The sequence below is a fragment of the Guyanagaster necrorhizus genome (genome assembly GCF_019112545.1).
Source record: "Guyanagaster necrorhizus MCA 3950 unplaced genomic scaffold BT62scaffold_6, whole genome shotgun sequence".
Classification (NCBI taxonomy): Eukaryota; Fungi; Basidiomycota; class Agaricomycetes; order Agaricales; family Physalacriaceae; genus Guyanagaster; species Guyanagaster necrorhizus.
The window spans coordinates 696104-715378 of NW_025064885.1; the positions used below are offsets into that span (position 1 = coordinate 696104).

Consider the following 19275-nt stretch of genomic DNA (forward strand, 5'->3'; position numbering starts at 1 on the left):
CGAGGACGATTTCGAAATTCGTTACGACCACGAATGATATCGACGGGATTATGAGAGCGAGCGTACTCCGTTCTAGATACTCATCGGTAGGCGACGGGAGTGCTAAGTTGGCATTATGTTTATCTTTGCTTGTCTCCATCAGCTCAAGACCAAGTGTTCCGCCAGCGGATGTCCCATTAAATACACACACAAACTAGATGTACATGCAACACAATGTCTTTTCACCAATTGTCCCCCCTCCTTAGCATCTGAACACCCGACTCCAGATTCCTGAAAAACAGCCACGGCTTTGAGCCGGTTTGGCCACGGGCTTGGCTACGATGAACATCGGAAGAATGGTGACACCATGCACCAATGGCGACTGGCCTCGAGATGCCGGGGTGCTCGTCCCCGAGTCCATCGAGCTCGTGCCGAATGTTGATCGGGATTTTTCAGTCATGAATGAAGGCTGTGTCGACAATGTCGGGACTCTGTACTTTTCACTCTGAGATGATTCATGAACATAATTTTGGGAACCTCTGGCCTCCTGCCGGGTTTCAAAGTTGGGGTTGGGCTGATCCTCAGGCCTGTCCTTGCGATGAATGGCAGGCTTAGGCGGTGTTGGTGGCCGATACCTCTAAAACGGCATGAACGATGTCCGTGAGTCAAGTATACGTGTACACTCACCTGCCGAAACACGCGCGACCCTCGAACAGGACTTTTGGTTGAGTAACGAGAGCGAGCGTCACTAGGCACACGCGTGCGACCGCTCCTGGGCGACTGTAATAAGATTAGAAGAATAAAGACGATGAGAATGCAAGTGGTTGCGACTAACCGGGGAGCTGTGGTTGTTGGGTGAAAAGTAGAATCTGTCCGAATTATCCAAAGAGTGAAGCGACGTTGCACGATAAATAGCTTCGCGCCATCCTTCAGGTAACTGGAACGTGCTCGTGAGTGTCCAGCGAAACGATAAAGTGGCGACGACCTACTGGCGGCATGCTCTGTGAGTCCACTGCAGACATCGACGAGGCATATGCAGGTTTCGTGCCCTGGAAAAGGCCAATATTGGGAGACGACGGAGGCGAAGGAATGTATGCAGGGACGGGCTTCCGATGGGCCATACTTTGGCGAAGCTGAAAACGACGTGCTGCAAGTTCGGCACTCATGATGATTGGGCAGCAGAAGAGGGCGTCCACTTGAGAGTAAAGGGAGAGAGGAGTAAGACGCAACCAATAGACAGTGGGCGTAACCCAAGAGTACCAGACCGAAGAAGAGAGAGACCGGGGTCTGCCACAGCGGGCACTTGATTCAGGACAAAGGGCGGCGCCTGAGCAACTGGAAAGGCAATGATCGTCAACCACCGACCGTCACCAGCATGGCCACCAAGAGTAAAAGGGCGCCGTTCCCAGAATATGATTCGAACAGTCCACGATGGTAAGCACTGTGCAGCGTGGCCACAGCAAGGACCCGAGTCAATATGAACTAAGCGCCGGTTGGCCTCTTTTGGGGTCCAAACGTGACGGCAAGGAGGCAAAGAACGAACGAACGAACGAACGACATCCTATATATGCAGATGTGAAAATCACCACGAGTCAAACTAACTCGCGAGCGTGTCAGCTTCGCGATTATCATTGAAATAAAATAAAAACAGCACCGTAAGGTTGCCGGGCGACAGAGGGGGATGGCTGCCGCCAGCGAACGGCCTCCAGCATTGTCTTCATAACCGTCGTCGTCGTCGTATAGGAAGGAAAAGCAACTCGGCCCACCCTGAAGACCCACCGGCATTTCGGCAATACGACTTAGCTTCTAATTGGCTTCTAAACGCGTTCGAATTCGATATTAAATTCGCGTTTTCCCATCTTTTTCTTCTCTTCCTTTCTACGTCAATTTTCGAGGCAATTTAGAGCTACTATGTTTCCCCAGACAGCTGCTCTCGCCTGCCATCGACAATTCGAATCCAAAATGATGTTCAAAATCCGTTCGAAATTACTTGTTACTGCATCCGATCGAGGCGTTCTTTTATGCTCCCTGGGATGTCACCCTGATCAGATTCTGAATTCTTATAAAAAGGCGCGTCCGACTGCTTCTCACCATCCCTCCCTCTTGCTTTCTTTCTTCCATCTTCTCTCTTTTACTTCCCGTGCTCGCCATGCCTCCTCGTGCTGCACCATCCAGTGGTCGTGGTGGCGCTGCTATCCGTGGTCCAAGAGGTGCTGCTCCTCGTGGCCGTGTTGGCACTCCTGGCGGTATCTCGGTCGGTCTTCCGTCCTCTGGTGAACATATCTCCACCATCGGCGTGAAGCGTCGTGGATTTGGTGCCAGTGGGCGCCCCGTGAAGATCTTCGTCAACTCCTTTGAGTGCACCATCCCCAAAAGCATCATCCACCACTACGATGGTATGTGTCGCGTCTGATCATCGCCGTGACTGCCGGTTTTCTGACTCTTTGTGTTTTCTTTTCTCAGTCGGTATGTCCTCTCAGAACGGTGTTTTTGCGCGCACTCCCTGACATTATCCTTTCACAGTCATCTTGCCTTCCGAGAAAACATTGCCCGCGCGTTTGAACATGGAATTGATCAAGGAACTTCAAACTGTCACCGCGCCAGCCATTTTTACTCCTCGCGCTGTATATGATGGACGTAAAAATCTTTTTGCCGCTCGAGAGTTGCCGTTTGATGGCGCGAACTACATGGAGGTATGATAGCTTCCACGCCATGACTCTTCAATTATGACGACGGTACCATCCAGTTTAGCGTCACTCTGCAGCCTGCAGACGCCTCAACAAGAGCGCCCAAAGCCTACAAGATCAGACTCGCCAAGGTAGCTGAGATCAATCCTGAGTATGTCTTTTCCATCTCCAGCCTCGTTCACACATGGCTCATCGACGATATATAGGGTCCTGCACCGCTTCGTGAAGGGTGATCAATCACACGACAACAGCGTATTGACTGCTATCACTGTTTGTCTCTCGTATCTCGTGTCTTGGGTCCGTCCTTACCCTATATCATTTCAAGGCGCTGAACGTCGTAATTCGTATGGAGCCGTCGTTGAAGTATCCTTTCAATGTCCGGTCCTTCTTCACCAATCGGGAGACTCTAGATATCGGATGCGGTCTCCAGTTATGGCGCGGCTACTTCCAGTCGGTACGTCCCGCCATGGACAGGATGCTGATCAATGTGGACATCTCAACGGGTACGATGTACAAAGAGGGGAGACTTCTCGATCTTTGTCTCCAATTCCTAGAGAATAATTCGCCGGAATCCATGTCCCCCAAGCGTGGTTTACCTGATCGCGAGCGACTCCGTCTTCAACGTTTCATCACTGGCATGCGCATCAGAGTAATTGGTAGGAGCCTAAACCCCAAGGAGATCTCAAAGACCGATCTCAGAGGGCCTCATCGAGTCATCAAGAAGCTCAGTGCTGTGGGCGCTAGCTCGGTTACATTCACCACTGCAGATGGAGTCACCACGACGGTCGCGGATCATTTCAGGCGCAGCGGCTCCGAAATTCACCTCAATTATCCCGACAACATCTGTGTTGAGGTATAAAGACGGGTTTTCCTAATATTTCCATTGTTCTCATTGTGTCCTTCCGTAGGTTGGATCGGGCGCCCTGATCCCGTTGGAATTATGCTACATCACTGAGGGTCAAATTATGAGGAAACAAGTCCCCTCGAAGCTGACCTCAACGGTCCTCTCATTTGCAACGAAGAAGCCTCGTGATCGTCTTGCGAGCATCAGGAATGGTCTCGATGTTCGTCGTCTCCTTCTTTCGTGTGACAAGCGCTTACATGTCTCATAGGTATTGGCATATGGACAATCGGACTACGTTCGCCACTTTGGGATGAGCGTCAATTCTGCCGTCGGGCCTTTGCAGGTTCAGGCGCGCGTCTTGCAGCCACCTACGCTCAAGTACGGCCAGGGTAGTAAACAGGCAATGATTGTGAGTTGTTTTTTTTTTCGCCGTATGCCATACTTTAACAAGTTTCTTAGGTTCCGCGAGACGGGGCTTGGAATATGTATGTTTTGTGCTTTTTAACATTTCAGTTGCATTTGATGATGCTCTGGCAGGGTCGATAAACGCTTCTTCCGTCCAGTTCAAGTTGGTGTTTGGGCTGTCGTCATCTACGAACAACACAATCGTTTTGATGAGAGAGCTTGCGCAGAGATGATCCAGAGTCTGACGAAGAGCTGCCGGGAAGTTGGTATGTTGTATGTTCGGCTCACGTTTTTCATCGCTCATTGTGCTTTCTCAGGCATGGGAATTAAGCCTCCCGCAGTCACTATATGGCAAAATGGTCAAGGAACTGTCCAGAGCCAGCTGCAAAGCGCAGGCATGAAATGCAAACAAGCAGTCAACTCGTTCCCGTCGCTCATTGTTGTTGTCTTGCCAGAGCACGGAGATGATATCTACACCGCTGTCAAACAGTGAGGTTTCAAAAGTTCCTTTTTTTCCCTGTTACTGATCATCGTCTAAGTTTCGGTGATGTCACGGTTAGTCAAAAAAGCATAGGTCTACCTCGTTCTGAAGTAAGATTTCGTAGGCCGGCGTGGCGACACAATGCATGAAGAGCAAGAAGTGTTTCGGAGCCAAAAACCAGTACTTTGCAAACGTCTGCTTGAAGTATGTGCACAACTTTTTAAAATCGTGTTGCATCATAAATAATCATTCCATTTAGGATGAACGTGAAGCTCGGCGGTATCAATGTCATTCCTGAGCCCACCTCGGTCAAACTTTTGACTGATCCGGCAAATCCCACCATCGTCATGGGTAGGTTCACGTCCTCTCTTTGCCTGACATAGCATCTGAACATTTTGATTTCCTTCGTTAAGGAGCGGATGTCATTCATCCAGCCCCAGGCTCCGATAGTCGTCCCTCATTCACAGCTTTGGTCGCTAATGTGGACTCTGACACTGCGAAATATATTGCAAGTATGTTTCTGCAACATCTTTACAAAGATGACTATCACTAATTTTGATCAAACAGCCACTCGTGTTCAAAACTGCCGTCAGGAAATGATTGAGGACCTTCAAGAAATGAGCAAGGTGCGGGTGACGCTCCTATTGTCTAAAGTTTCTATACTGAGATCAGAATTGTAGCATGTTCTGTCCAACTATATGAACTATCGATCCCAAGTTGAGAAAAAGGCTCAAGGAATGGCGGAGCCCAAGCGTATCTTGTTCTATCGCGGTATGATCTCCTGTGCCACCTCTGTTCATGGCTTTATGAGTACTTTACAGACGGTGTCTCCGAAGGACAGTTCCAAGAGGTCCTTGATAAAGGTTATTTTAACGATTTCGTCTAATGACGAGCCACTGATCCCGCTTCAACAGAACTCGGTGCTCTGAAAAGTCTGTCGCGCTTGGTTATGTTACTCTTTTTTTGTACTGAAAGTATTTACCACAGGGGCATGTGAGGAGCTCCGGATTCGACCCAAAATCACTATCATTGTTGTTGGCAAGCGCCACCACGTTCGGTATCTTGTTCGTTACTCTTATGCAGGCCTGCACGCTGATGTAAATGCAGGTTCTTCCCAACCAACGACAAGGAGGCAGACCGTAGCGGCAACTGCCCAGCAGGCACAGTTGTCGACCGTGATATCTCACATCCGACGGAATTTGATTTCTATCTTCAAAGTCACGGCGGACTGTTGGGAACTAGCCGACCTGCTCATTACTCGGTTTTGTACGATGTGAGTCTTCACTCTTGTACGTGGTGCGGTGTTTAAACGCACACTTTCACAGGAAAACGCCCTCTCGTCCGTTACTTCACTCTGTATGTTGACCTATAATACTTACTCCTAATACTCGATCAGTCCTGATGCCGTTCAATCCCTGTCCTTTGCCTTGTGCCACGTCTATGCTCGCTCGACGCGCAGTGTGTCCATTCCTGCGCCTGTATACTGTCAGTCAGCTTTCTGTCCATTTCATATGCTTTGACACCTTCTTTAGACGCCGACATAGTATGCTCCCGTGCGAAGAACCACTATGATCCTTCGGGTAGTGTCGACTACTCTGAGTCTGGCGACGGCTCCAAGGCCGACGAATCTCTGGAAGCATTCAAGTGTGGCTTCAAACCCCTTCATGCCTCCCAATCCAAACTGATGTACTTCTCTGTACGTTGTTTCGATCTCTACGATATGACACATAAGCTGACCGTTATAACAGTAATCTGTATCCTGTAGTGTTTCTCGTTTCTCGTATCACAAAAGCTCTCAGTCGCTGTCATCTGCTATAGCCATCAATCCTTGCGCTGTGTCATTGTAGCATCCACATCACAATATCATTCACCGTAGCTACATCCTTTCACTGCTGGACAAAATCGAATCAAAATGCTTTGCATATTTATATCTTTAGTATCCAAATACAATATGGTTTTCAAGTGTTCTTACTGCCAATTGCATAATTTCCCATTACATACATGTCAATTCTGCTCCGATGTCCGTCCTCGGTTCAACCACTCAAGTCCTCCATTCAAATAAAACGTCAACCAGGCGCAGTAGGAAAAAGAAGGTAGGTCGACTGGGATTTGGTTAGGTCCGTGAAGGAGTTTCTGGAGCAAGAAGGTTATTTTTACTCGAGAGCCACCTAACCGACAGATTCATACCGTCATGTAGTAGAAGGTGGTTCTTGTCAGGATAGCGCTGTCAATGAGTGCTAGGCCAAGCTGATTCTTAAGATGAGTACTGCCCTGAATGTGTGCGTTGCGAATATATCTTTTTTCCGTTGAAGAAAAGTGGGCTCCAGATGAAGTTCATAGCTAACTGAACATAGTAGAAATAGGACACATCAAATCATGTTGCTGATCGTGTCGAAGGACTCGATGCACTGTCAAGGGTGCTGACAGCAAGGTGCGAAGCATATCCCATAGCTATTCCATAATATTAGTCAGATTTAATCTGAAATTGAAGGTCTTTTTTTTTTTGTTCTCAGCATTTAATTAACCACAACAAGTAAGCTAACTACTAAGATGCAGTGGAGGTACAGGGCCTCAGGATTCTCTTTCCCTCTTGTTCCAGTCCCTCTGCTCTTCCTTCTGAGTTCTCTGGGTGTTTTGGCATGTAATGTGGAGTAGAATAACAGACATGTATGGTCTTTTGCACCCTCATAGTGGACTAATTGATTCATTTGATTCTGCAGTTGGCTAAAGCCTGAGGTGTTTTGCAAGTGTGTCTTGGGTGCTGGCTGTGTTGGACATGGTCTATGGTGTGGTGGGTGCATTGCAGTTACCCATGTTCATCTTCCATGTTGCCCTCATCTTCTTCCCACCACTCTCCTCCTTCTTCTTCCTCTTCTGGCTCTGAGGTGAGCCTCTCATTTTGTAGTTGTTCCATCCAGGTGAATGCTCCTGTGTTTTCCATGAACTCACTCAGTGCTGTGATTCCTTCTTTGGTGCCAAGGATGTCTGATAGGTATACAGTCCTTGACACATTCTGGAGGATCCCCCATTGCTCTTCATAGAGGGGGCATTCATGCAGGATGTGCTCCCATGTCTGAAATAACTCTCCACAAGGGCAGTCAACATTCTTACTTGGCACAAATTGTAAGTAGTACTCACCTATGTATCTGTGGCCTGTTCTGCACTGAAGAAATCAGCCAAATATCTCTTTTTTCACTGCAAGATCTATGAGATGGGGTGTCAGCTTCAGTGATGGCAGTATTCTGTTTGCTGTCACATAGTGTTATGACTAGCAATAGGATACCACCTTAAGCAGTGGCATTGGACAGTGACAGTGGCACTGTGCAAACCAAACAAACCAGACTACTCTAACCTGAGAGCATATCATCTTATAGTGTTACTGAAATGCCTCAGAAAAGTACTGGAAAAGTGTGATGATTTTTGCCTCTTAAATCAGGATCTGCCATCATTTAGTAAGCAGATACTTACTAATCCTGACCTCAGGCTGACCTTACAAGGATGATGAAGACATAACAACACCATGGCTATGCCTTATTCATTGATGCACAACAGATGACAAGAAACAATGCAGTAACTATCATCATCCCATGTCTTGAATACAATAGAAACTGTGGCATATAGAAAACTCACCATAGTGATAGTATAGCAGAGTGACAATGATGAACAAAAGCAAGGACACAGACATTGTTATCTCAGACAATGAGCAGAGAGCATGAAAAGCAGACAATAGTTGCCTGTAGAGCATAGGGTTCTTTAGACAGTATTTAAGGCAGTAGTACACAGTGATGTACTCCAGCTAAGGTTTAATACACCAGCTAAACTCCCTGACCTCCTGGTGTAAATACTCTTGCCTATAGTGGCAGACTATCTCTACCAGCCACACTCTTTCATCTCTTTTTGTGAAATCCTTATTGTTTATCTCATCATTCTCATTATACTTTTATATTAAAATCAGGCTCAGACTCAGAACCTAAAATCAGATTCCAGCAGAAGCAGTGCTGAATATTTGTGAGTGTTTAATGGAAGCCTAACAATTAGCTTGAGACTTTACATGCCCTGGTCTGACAGCACTTTGCCAAGGACTAGCATATGAAACTCATGCTCAAAAATATTGTCATCACCTCTATTGCAGATGCTTGCATGTTTATTGCAGTAACTGGAATTGTCAGATACCATATTGTATAGTTATTGAGAGAACAAAGAAGAAGAAAGAGAGAACTGGAGAAGTGGAAGAGTTGATGAAGAGTGGATCTTCTCTATTGAGCCCTTCAATCAGCACTCTATGCACTCCTGAGTCAGAAGAGCATCATCATTTGGCTACTGGCCTTAAAACTCACTGACATCAGCAGTATGAATTATATTGTCCAATCTTCAGGATCCAAAAGTGTATGAACTAGAGAAGGAGGAGTTGAACCTCCCCCTCTTATCATCTGACTAGCCATCTCTGATAAGAGAGAGTCAGTATGAGGGGATAATAGCTATATAAGCTGACCTCCAATCAGAGATGTGGCCACTCTGTTAGGCCTAAGTGACATGTGATCAATAACACATGATAAACAGGTGCTGTATCATGTTCATACAATCACACCTGAGTCCAATTGATGTGTTTAGAGATATTATATCTCAAGGTCAATACTAGTTGACTTAAGTAGAAATATTATGGTAAAGAATAGTTTGAGACTAGAGATACATGATGCTGTCTATGCTACTTATATACTATTTGTCTCCTAGATAAATATAGTAATACTAATTGTGAGTGTCTGTGCTGTAATACTCATTGTCATAGAGTATTGTAGTTATCTACAAAAGAGTGATTATCTCATTATCAGAGCATTGCTATATGTCATGAAACAATGGTTGGTGTGCTAACTAAGGTCATTCCATGGTCCTAAGTGGTGGTCTAAGTGCTCTGATTAAGCATAAATAGAGGTAAAAGTAGAGAAAATAATAAAAAATCATAATATTAAGATTATCATTCTGATAGCTTAATTTAGAGATAGTTCATACTCCTGGATGGCATCATCAGCATTTATATGTTTCTCATTGACCCACTGGTTTGACTCTGGGCCATATCCTCTCCAACTGATTAGATAGTCAATAGTAGTCATTATGTTTCTGTCTTGTGCCTTGATTCTTTGTGTTTTATGGTCAAGAATTTGGTCAATTTTATAGTGCTCTTTATCATTGATAAGGTCAGGAGGTGGTGAGGGTTATTCTTGATTTGAGAAGGCAAAGGCTACATATGATGTTAGAAGAGATTCATTGAATGTATTGTGAATATGTCAAGAAGTTGGGAGATAGAGTTTGTAGGCAGAATTACTGACTTTCATAAGCACTATGAAGAGACTGGTGTGTTTATCAGTGAGCTTCTTCTTTGGTCATAGTAGATGGAGATTGGTGGTATCAAGCCATGCTTTGTCATTTATTGCATAGGTGTATACAGAGCAGCAGTGTTTATCATATTAGACTTTTATAGCAGTAGCAGCTTTTTCAAGGGCAGTTTAGATTTCAAGGTGGATCTTTGCTATTTCAGTGGCAAAGTCTGATAAAGCAGAGGTGGTGGTGCAGTGCTTAGCAGTGGTGGCAACTTTGGAGTGTTGTCCATAATTTATGAAAAATAGCATTTTATTAGTTGCTGAATGAACTTGGTTATTGTGTTGGAATGCCACAAGGATGAGCTATTCTATCCAGTCATTCTGTTAGTAATTGATAAATATTTATAAATATTTCTTGAGTTCTTGGTTGATGCATTTTGTTTGCCCATTGGTCTGAGGATAATAGATGGTGGATGCATTGCTTGAGATTCTGAGGAGTTGATATAGGTCATTGAGGAACTTTGATATGAATTGTGGTTTTTGATCAGAGATAATAACTTAGGGCATTCCATATTTAGAATAGACCTCATCATAAAAAATCTTGACCCATCCTTCTGATGACAGTTCAGTGGCAGTGGTGATTAAGATGATGGATTTCAAGAAGCAATCAACAATAACAATGATCATATTATAGCCATTACAATCAGATAATCTGATGATTATGTTGACTGAAATATAAGACCAGGGAATGGTCAGGATCTCATTTGAGTGGAGTGATGTGGCTTGGGCTCTTGTCAAGGATTTGGCCTGTGTTAAGCCCAAGCATCACGTGAACTGATACACATGATAAACAGGTGTTCCTTCGCACTTCGAGGAATCACCTGAGTTCACTATATGTATATCCGAGCGGTGTGACTCAAGGTCAGATATAGACTCGAGGTAGAATGGTACGTGTAAACTTTAGCTCGAAGCTGGGGATTACCAGCGAGAGCTGTCCTACTTAAATACTACTGAGTAATGTCTAAATATACGACTACTTATTGTGCGTTGCTGTATCCTTTGTGCCCATTGTACTAGGGCATCGTTACCATACATAAAAGGTTCGTTGTGTGTCGTCGAGCGCCGTCTCCTTGTCGGAGACAATGGTGGATCTGGCTTTGTGCTGACCAAGATTCCCATGGTCCAGTGTCATGACTAAGCACAAAATAGGGGTTAAGAAAGAGAAATAGTAAAAATCGTAACATTACCCCCTCGTTAAGACCATCGTCCCGATGGTTTAATTAAGGGAGAGTTCATAGTCATATATTGCTTTGTCAGCGTTCATATATTTTTCGTTGACCCACTGATTGGATTCTGGGCTGTACCCCTTCCAACTGACGAGGTAATCGACGGTCGTTGTCATTCCTCCTCCTTTGGCTTTTGTCCGCCGGAGTTTATGATTGAGGATGTGATCAATTTCGAAATGTTTCTCGTCATTGATCAGGTCCAGAGGTGGAGGAGGTGGCCATTCCTGGTTAGGGAAGGCTGGTGTGATATAGGGGTTCAACAAAGTTTCGTTGAAAACGTCGTGGATTTTCCAGGTCTGTGGTAGGCGTAGTTTGTATGCGCTTGGTCCGACGGCCTTTATTACAGTGAAGGGGCCGGTCTGTTTATCGTCGAGTTTCTTTTTTGGACGTGGCAAATGAAGGTTCGTTGTGTCCAACCATACTTTATCATTTGGTTGATAGGTACGATTTGGACGCCGGTGTTTATCGTAGCTTTTCTTCATTGTTACTGTGGCCCTTTCCAATGCCGCTTTTGTTTCGTTGTGAATCTTTTCCATCTCGGCCGCAAAGTCCGATGAAGCAGGTGTAGTCGTCCGGAGACGACTTGTTTGAGTGATGTGTGGGTGTCGACCATGGTTTACGAAGAATGGGGTTTTCCCCGTTGCAGAGTGTACTCGGTTGTTATGTTGAAAGCCTGCGAGTGCCAACCATTCGGTCCAATCATCCTGTCGATAGTTAATGAAGAGACGCAAGTACTTTTCGATCTCTTGGTTGACGCGTTCCGTCTGTCCATCTGTTTGGGGGTGATAGGCGGTGGACGCGTTTTGCTTGATGTTTAGGAGTCGATACAAGTCGGTGATGAATTTGGAGACAAATTGAGGGCCCCTGTCCAAGATAACGACTTGGGGCATTCCATGTTTCGCGTACACTTCGTCGCGTAGAATTTTTGCCCATCCTTCGGAATTCAATTCCGTGGAGCATGCGACGGGGATGATCGTCTTTGAGAACCGGTCCACTATGACAAGGATGGCATCATAGCTGTTGCATTCAGGCAAGCCGGTGATCATATCGATGGAAATGTGTGTCCACGGAGTGGAGGGTATTTCATTGGGATGTAGGGGCACTGCTCGGGCTTGCGTGGAGGACTTCCCCCGCTGGCAGGCTTCGCAAGCCTTTACATATGCTGTTATGTTGTGCCCCATCTTTGGCCACCAGTACTCTCGTAGTACTAGCTCCTTGGTTTTGGCGATGCCCGGGTGTCCTGCCGTTGTGTGATCATGACAGGTGGCGATGATTTCGCCGTGTAGTTGTTGGTCCCTGGGAATATAGATGCGTCCGTCGTAGTGGATTAATCCCCCCTCTCTTATCATTCCTCGTTCATGGTTGAGGGATGGGGCCATGCGTTGGTCTCATTTGTGGGTGTCTCGCGTTGCGCTCTTGATCCGTTCGTGTATTTCCTCTTCTGTTGGCATTATCATGGCTCGGAAGTGTTCCGGCCTGAGTAATGTCACCCCCTCGTTATCAGTTCCTCCTTGGTCATGATCTGCCTGTCGACTTAGCAGGTCGGCTTTTTCGTTTGCCGTCCCGGCCTTGTGATGCAGGGTATACTGATATTGGCTGAGCTCCGTTACCCAATGGGCTTGGTGCCGATTGAGCTTCTGCGGCTGTCGGAAGTAGCGTAGATTTTGATGGTCCGTCCAGACCTCAAATGTTTCCTCTGCTCCGATGAGGTAGTGTCGCCATTCCTCTAAGGCGAGCATGATGGTGAGCAGCTCCTTGTCATAGATTTCATAGTTTCGTTCGGTGACTGTTAAAGCCTTGGAGAGGAAGGCTACGGGTCACCATTTCCCATTTTGTTCTTGTGAGAGGACGGCCCCTATCGCCCCCTCACTCGAATCGGCTTCTACTCTGAACCTTCCTTCTTGGGTCGGGATTGCTAGTACGACATCCTCTGTCAGTCGCCGTTTGAGGTCCTTGAAGGCGGTCTGCTGAGAGAGTCCCCAGTTCCAGGGTGCGTTGCCCGTTAACTGTGTCATTGGGCAGACGATCTTGCTGTAATCACGAATGAATCGTCAATAGAAGTTTGTGAACCCAAGGAATGATTGTAATTCCTTCTTCTTGCTGGGTTCTGGCCACTCTACGACTCCCGCAACCTTTACTGGGTCCATTCGGATGCTCTCTTCACTGATGATTACCCCAAGGTACTCTGTTTCTAGCACTTCGAACTCGCATTTCTCCGCCTTGAGAAATAATTTGTGCTTCCTCATCAGTGCTAGTACCTTTCGTACCAGGTCGCGATGCTCCTCCTTCGTCTTGGACATGATTAAGATGTCGTCAAGGTAAATGGTTACCTTCCCGGTGGAGATGAGATCTTTGAAGATATCGTTCATCATCCACTGGAAGGTGGCAGGAGAGTTTGTGAGCCCAAAGAACATGACCGTCGGCTCGAATAGCCCTCGGTTGGTGCGGAACGCGGCCTTCCACTCATTGCCCTCTTTGATCTGGACGTTATTGTATCCCCATCGTACGTCGAGTTTTGTGTAATATCTGGCACCCCGGAGTTTGTCCATTAACTCCGAGATCAGGGGCAATGGATAGCGATTTTTAATCGTCATCTCATTGAGCTTCTGGTAATCTTGGACCGGTCGGAGTTTTCCATCTTTCTTCTTGACGAAGAAGAAAGGGGATGCCATGGGGGATTTTGAGGGACGGATTCGCCCGCTCGACAGGTTCTCGTCCAGGAACTTGTCAAGTTCCTGCTGCTCGTAGTGCCCGAGTGGATAGGTCTTGCAATCCAGATTGGCGTTGGCATTAGGGATCAGTTCGATTGCGTGATCCCAGGGTTTCGGGGCAGGTAGCTCATCGAAGCTCTCCTTTTCGAACAGGTCCTTGTAGTCTCGGGCCCACTCGGGTACCATCTCCTCAAATGTCTTCTCTTCCTTTCCTTGATTTGCCTTGGCGGCGAGGTCGTTCGCATGATGGATGGCTCGTATGTGGATCTCCTTTTCAAGGTCCACCGCCAATATGGTCTCTCCATCTTCCATCTCCTCATCCCACCGGTCTTCGGGATCTTCATCCGGCAGTTCGAATGGTATCTTCCTACATCTGCACCGGGCAAAGGTAATTCGACCGGTCTTCCAATTGATTAGCAGATTATGGCGAATCAGCCAATCGTGGCTGAGAAAGAGTTCTTTTGTCCCGAGGTCCGTTACTGCCAGATCGATCCGTTCGGAATGGTCCCCGATAGTCAATCTGAGTTCGACGAACTCCGTGATGGAACCGGCCTGGTTTTTCGTCCCATCGGCATTGTATACTGGTATCGGAGCCGCCGTTGCCCTTGTTGGGAGTTGGTGCTTGTCGACGAAAGCTCGGTTAATCGAACTCCCCATGCAGCCACTGTCAATTAGGGTGGTAATTTGGTGGGTGGCTCGACTGGTCAATACTTCGATTTGGCCTTTCGCGACTAGATCCCATCCAGGGGTCTTGGTTCGCAGAATGTATTTCTTTGGTCCTCGGAGTTCGTCTAGCCATTCGAGAGCTCGGCAGCGCTCAGCCTTCTTGATTCCTTCAATCAACTCATCTACAACTTCTTCGGCTCTCGCCCGATGGATCCAGTTTCGAAGTACGGCTTTCGCCGCTGCTTCGTCCTTGGCATCCTTGATGGCCCTCCATGTCCATTCGGTATCGAATGGCTTGAGCCACGTGATGGGACTCTCTGTCCCTGTTCGGTCCGTAGGCGTTTGAGTTTTATTTTTCTTTTGCGATTCAATGGTGTGTTTCATAAGCGAGCTGGGTATATTCGAATGCGTAGTAGACATGGATGTAGCTACAGAGACATTGTCAGTCCGACTAGCGGCTGTTGTTGACACACCATCTGATCTTTTGGCCAGTTCAATGGAATCGCTCATTGGCTGGCCTCGCCTTTTACTTCCTCGATCTTGGTTTCCTTTCCAAGATCTTCTTCTTCCTTCTGAAGTTCGGCGATCTGTGCCTGTATGTCTTCCTGGGTTCTCTTCTTCTTCGGGCAATCCTTTGCCATATGCCCCTTCTGCCCGCAATTGAAGCATTTCCCTTCCTTTTTCATGCAGTCAATGTCCATTGGCTTCCCGGCCCCGGTGTAAGTCATACCGGTCCCGGTCTTCTGTGTGCCATATGAGGTGGCGGTTGTCGAGGAGGAGCCCGAAGGTTTTCCGGCAGTTTGCCCTGACTTGTTCAGGGTTGGCGGGGCTGGCTTCCTTGCGGTCTCTTGTAGCGTCGTGGCCTCCGCTTTCTGCCTTTGTCGCTCCTTGTACATCTCGACGATCCGTTCCTTCCATTCGTCATATCCAACTGGCATCAACATTTTGACGCCCATGGCCGAGATCATCGTGAGGTACGAGGAGGGGACTCCTCGTTTGAGTGCTTCCACCATTCGTCCATCATTTGCGATGTCTTCTCTGATCCCTGCTAGTTTGGCGAGCCGTTCTAGCTCGTCGAAGTAATCGGTGGCCGCTTTATCCCCCATCTTATACTCCTTGATCTTCTGTTTATGTACTTCTTGGATGGCGGGGTCGATAAATTTGTCATTCAGCATGCGTTTGAAGACCGGCCACGAGGGATATCGGTAGTGTTCCCTGGTGGTGGATTGAAAGTTCGGGGAAATGAGGATCCACCACGTTTTGGCCTTGTCTTCCAGATAAGAGGTGGCGAAGGCGACTTTGTTCATGTCGGTCCCGATATACCCAACATAGACTTCGAAATACTGTTCGCAGTCTACTAGGAATCGGTCAATGTCATCGGAGACCCCCTTGAAAGGACGCAGTTTTCGAAGGAGGTCAGGGTGGCATTGTAAGACGTTGGCATTGTGCGGGAGCACCCCCATCGGGTTGGGCCATCCATCGAATGGTGGTTGCTTCCATTCTGTGGGTGGTCCGGGGAAGGAGTGCAGAGAATTGTCGTCGGCGATTGGGCTTCCTTTCGGGTCGGTTACCCGGACGATCACCCCGTCCCGTACTGTGAATCCGAGGTGGACCGTCTCGGGATCGTCCTGAATGGGGTCCTTTCCGCTCGACTCTGCTTGGTCCGGGGGAGGTTGTCCGCTGAGGAGCCAACTTCCTTTGCCGGTCCAAGGGTTTTGGGTTTGAGCGGCTTGCCAGGCCAGTCGATTTCTTATGCGAATGAGCTGTGAAGCCATACTTCGGATTGACGGGTTGTCGTCGGCCCAACTCCGAATAGAGGGGGCAACGTAAACGGCTCGTCTTGGTGGAACGGGGGGGGTACACGGCATTGGTGCCAGTTCCTTTGGTTTGTTGTCGGGCCGATACGGGGGTATCGGCATGAGGGGGTCTTCCGGGTGCCGTCGTCCATATTCCCTCCATGCGTATTCTGTCGCGGCATACTGTAGAATTTTTTCTTTTTCAGTACCTGCCGCATACCTATACTCAAGTCCTAAGGACGTCGCTTGCCAGCGCTTGTCCTGCCATAGATAATTTCTCCCCTGCTCGTACAACTCCTGATATTCTTGGCCCCTGGCCCTCTCAATTTCTTCCCGCAGTGCTTCTTCATCTGTATCCTCTCCTGCTCATTCCAGCCGTTGCCGATATGGATCGTCACTGTCCCCGTCGTCCTCCTCGTCGCCCTCGTCCCCGCTGTCCTCTCCCCCGAGGAGGGAACTGACGGGCTGGTCGTAGATGGATGGTACGAGAGGACGAAGGGTCATTGGGGACCCTTCCATTGACTTGGGTGCTGGGCCCGTCATCCCCTCGATCACTGGTTCGAGCGATGGGAGGGCTTCTAAGCCGACTGTAGCATGTTTCTCTGCGCGCTCTCATCTCCTCCAATTCTCGGCTATAGCGGCTGAAGAGTCGCTGGAACTCGGGGTTAAGGAACTGTCGAGCGACCCTGCTACCCAGGAATCGCTGGAGAGCCCTGTCGGAGACGTGGGCATTGTCGGGTACTCGGAGCCCATAGGCTCTGAGTATGGAGTCGGCGTCTGACAAGATGGTGTCGGTACGGGCGGGGTATTCAAGGTCGACGGTTCGGGGTTCTCCTGTTCTTCCACGTCAGATAGCCTCGTCCCAGCTGATGATACTGGCAGGTCCTGTCCATGGATCGTCTTCTGAGTCGGGCTCCCTGAAAGGGGATCCGGAATCGGTATGGAGCTCATACTCCCTAGGGGAGGCTGACCCCATCCTTTCAATCTCTTCCCTCCTTCTTTGCGCTCGTCCTTGTCGGTCATACTCTGCAGCTTCGTACTGCTCTCGGGCTTCCTCTCGGACGTAGTCAGCGAGCTCCTCCTGAGTTCGTCTGATATCTTCTTCCCGCTCTTGGTTCTGCTGCTGCTGTCTGACTGCTTCATCGTAGTCGAAGGGGACGTTGAGGTCCCACTCCGGGAATATCCTTTGTATAATTCTTCTCGTGGCGGCCCTTTCCCTTTCGCTGGCGGTTCCAGTTTCGGGCTCACTCCCCACGTGGAGGTGTCGGTATGGGTCCCCTGCCGCGGAGATGGCGATGTCCGCGTTGTTGTAGTCGGGGTGGATATCCCTTCCTCGTGGGTTGTCGACCCCCAGCCTGCTGATGGACGGACTGGAGCTGGAGTTGGGCTCGGTGGGGGTTTCGGGGGGGTTCTGGGGGGAGTTGGGACTTTCGCGGGGTCCCGTAGCCATCCGAGCAGCATCAAGGGAGTCCCGAGCACGGTTTCCAACCCCTGAGGGAATTGGGGAGGCAGAATGCTCGGGGGAGACGGCCGGAGTGACGTAGTTGGAGACCTCGGTGGGCTCCTGAGCGACGTTCGTCATCCACGGGTTCCGGAACCCTGTGAGAGCAGGGTGGCGGTCTCCGCTGTTTCATCAAATGGGGTGTCGGGGTCCTTCTTCCTCATGAAGGCTCCTCGAATCCGGGTTGCTATTCCTGGCTTCTGGTACGGGTCCCCCTTGCAGGAAGAAGGACGTTCTGGCGGAGGGGGAGATGTCATGGAAAGGGAGGTCCGGGGTTACGTTGCGTAGTATTTGTTGGATGTGTTGGAACGCTTGATAGTGCCTGACTATCCAAGCTGCTACTGATTGTCATCCGCGGCAAAGGGTAATGATGGCTAGAAGTCCGAGCAAAGTTCCAATGATAGAAGCGATAAGCTCAAAGAAGTCGTGATTGAGGTCGGCGGTTGTTACTGGAGGCATTCGGTTTCTCAGCACAATTGGGCTTGAGAAAGGGAACGAGGAAGCTTCGAGCTAATTGTTAAGCCCAAGCATCACGTGAACTGATACACGTGATAAACAGGTGTTCCTTCGCACTTCGAGGAATCACCTGAGTTCACTATATGTATATCCGAACGGTGTGACTCAAGGTCAGATATAGACTCGAGGTAGAATGGTACATGTAAACTTTAGCTCGAAGCTGGGGATTACCAGCGAGAGCTGTCCTACTTAAATACTACTGAGTAATGTCTAAATATATGACTACTTATTGTGCGTTGCTGTATCCTTTGTGCCCATTGTACTAGGGCATCATTACCATACATAAAAGGTTCGTTGTGCGTCGTCGAGCGCCGTCTCCTTGTCGGAGACAATGGTGGATCTGGCTTTATGCTGACCAAGATTCCCATGGTCCAGTGTCGTGACTAAGCACAAAATAGGGGTTAAGAAAGAGAAATAGTAAAAATCGTAACAGCCTGCTGGCACATTTCACACTCTTTTATGTATTTTTCAATGTTCTGCCCTATCTTTAGCCACCAGTATTCTCTCAACATTAGTTTCTTTATTTTCAAAATGCCAGAGTGGCCAGTGGTCATGTAGTCATATGACATGACAATGATCTCCTCTTGCAGTGCTAATTATCAGAGAATATAAATATAGCTATCATAAAAAAATAGATTATCTCACTTTGTGATGCCTCTTTTGTGATTGAGTGATGTTATAATCTCTTGATTCCATAGATCTGATTGATAAGTTGCACTGCATACTTTAGTGTGAACTTTCTCCTTTATCAGCATTATTATCACATAGAAGTGCTTGAGTTTTAATAATACCACTTCTCTGTTGTCTCTATCTCCTTGATCATGATCAGCTTATTAGCTGAGAAGGTCAGCCTTTTTGTTGGCTGCCTCCACTTTGTGGTGTAGAGTGTAGTCATATTCAGTGAGCTCTGTCATCCAATAAGCCTGTTGTTGGTTTAATTTCTGGAAAAGTCAGAAGTATTATAGGTTTTGGTGATTCATTCAGAATTTGAATATTTGTGTCACCCTGATCAGATAGTGGTATTACTCAGCTAGCACTAGCATGATAGCCAGTAATTTCTTATCATAGATCTTGTAATTCTGCTCTGT

The 19275-nt window shown here is 47.8% G+C and overlaps 2 protein-coding genes across 2 annotated transcripts; one reads left to right on the top strand and one right to left on the bottom strand.

The window, feature by feature from the left end:
• Nucleotides 1–119: 119 nt before the first annotated feature.
• On the bottom strand, nt 120–1236 carry BT62DRAFT_665018 (uncharacterized protein). Its single transcript, XM_043181810.1, has 3 exons — nt 969–1236; nt 667–916; nt 120–616 (listed from the first exon to the last, which is right to left on the bottom strand). The coding sequence occupies exons 1-3, from the start codon at nt 1010–1012 to the stop codon at nt 242–244; spliced, it is 669 nt and encodes a 222-aa protein (XP_043042646.1). The 5' UTR covers nt 1013–1236; the 3' UTR covers nt 120–241.
• Nucleotides 1237–1838: 602 nt separating this feature from the next.
• Nucleotides 1839–6389, top strand: BT62DRAFT_929136 (argonaute-like protein; the record flags this gene model as incomplete). Its single annotated transcript, XM_043185656.1, has 23 exons — nt 1839–2375; nt 2503–2672; nt 2726–2817; nt 2873–2936; nt 2992–3519; nt 3575–3730; nt 3779–3919; nt 3970–3995; nt 4048–4181; nt 4233–4404; nt 4455–4470; nt 4521–4600; nt 4656–4747; nt 4810–4908; nt 4964–5022; nt 5077–5167; nt 5218–5259; nt 5311–5328; nt 5384–5453; nt 5504–5662; nt 5793–5881; nt 5929–6092; nt 6145–6389. Coding segments are annotated over exons 1-22 (2709 nt in total), but the record flags the coding sequence as incomplete, so codon positions are not given.
• Between the last annotated feature and the right edge of the window lie 12886 nt (nt 6390–19275).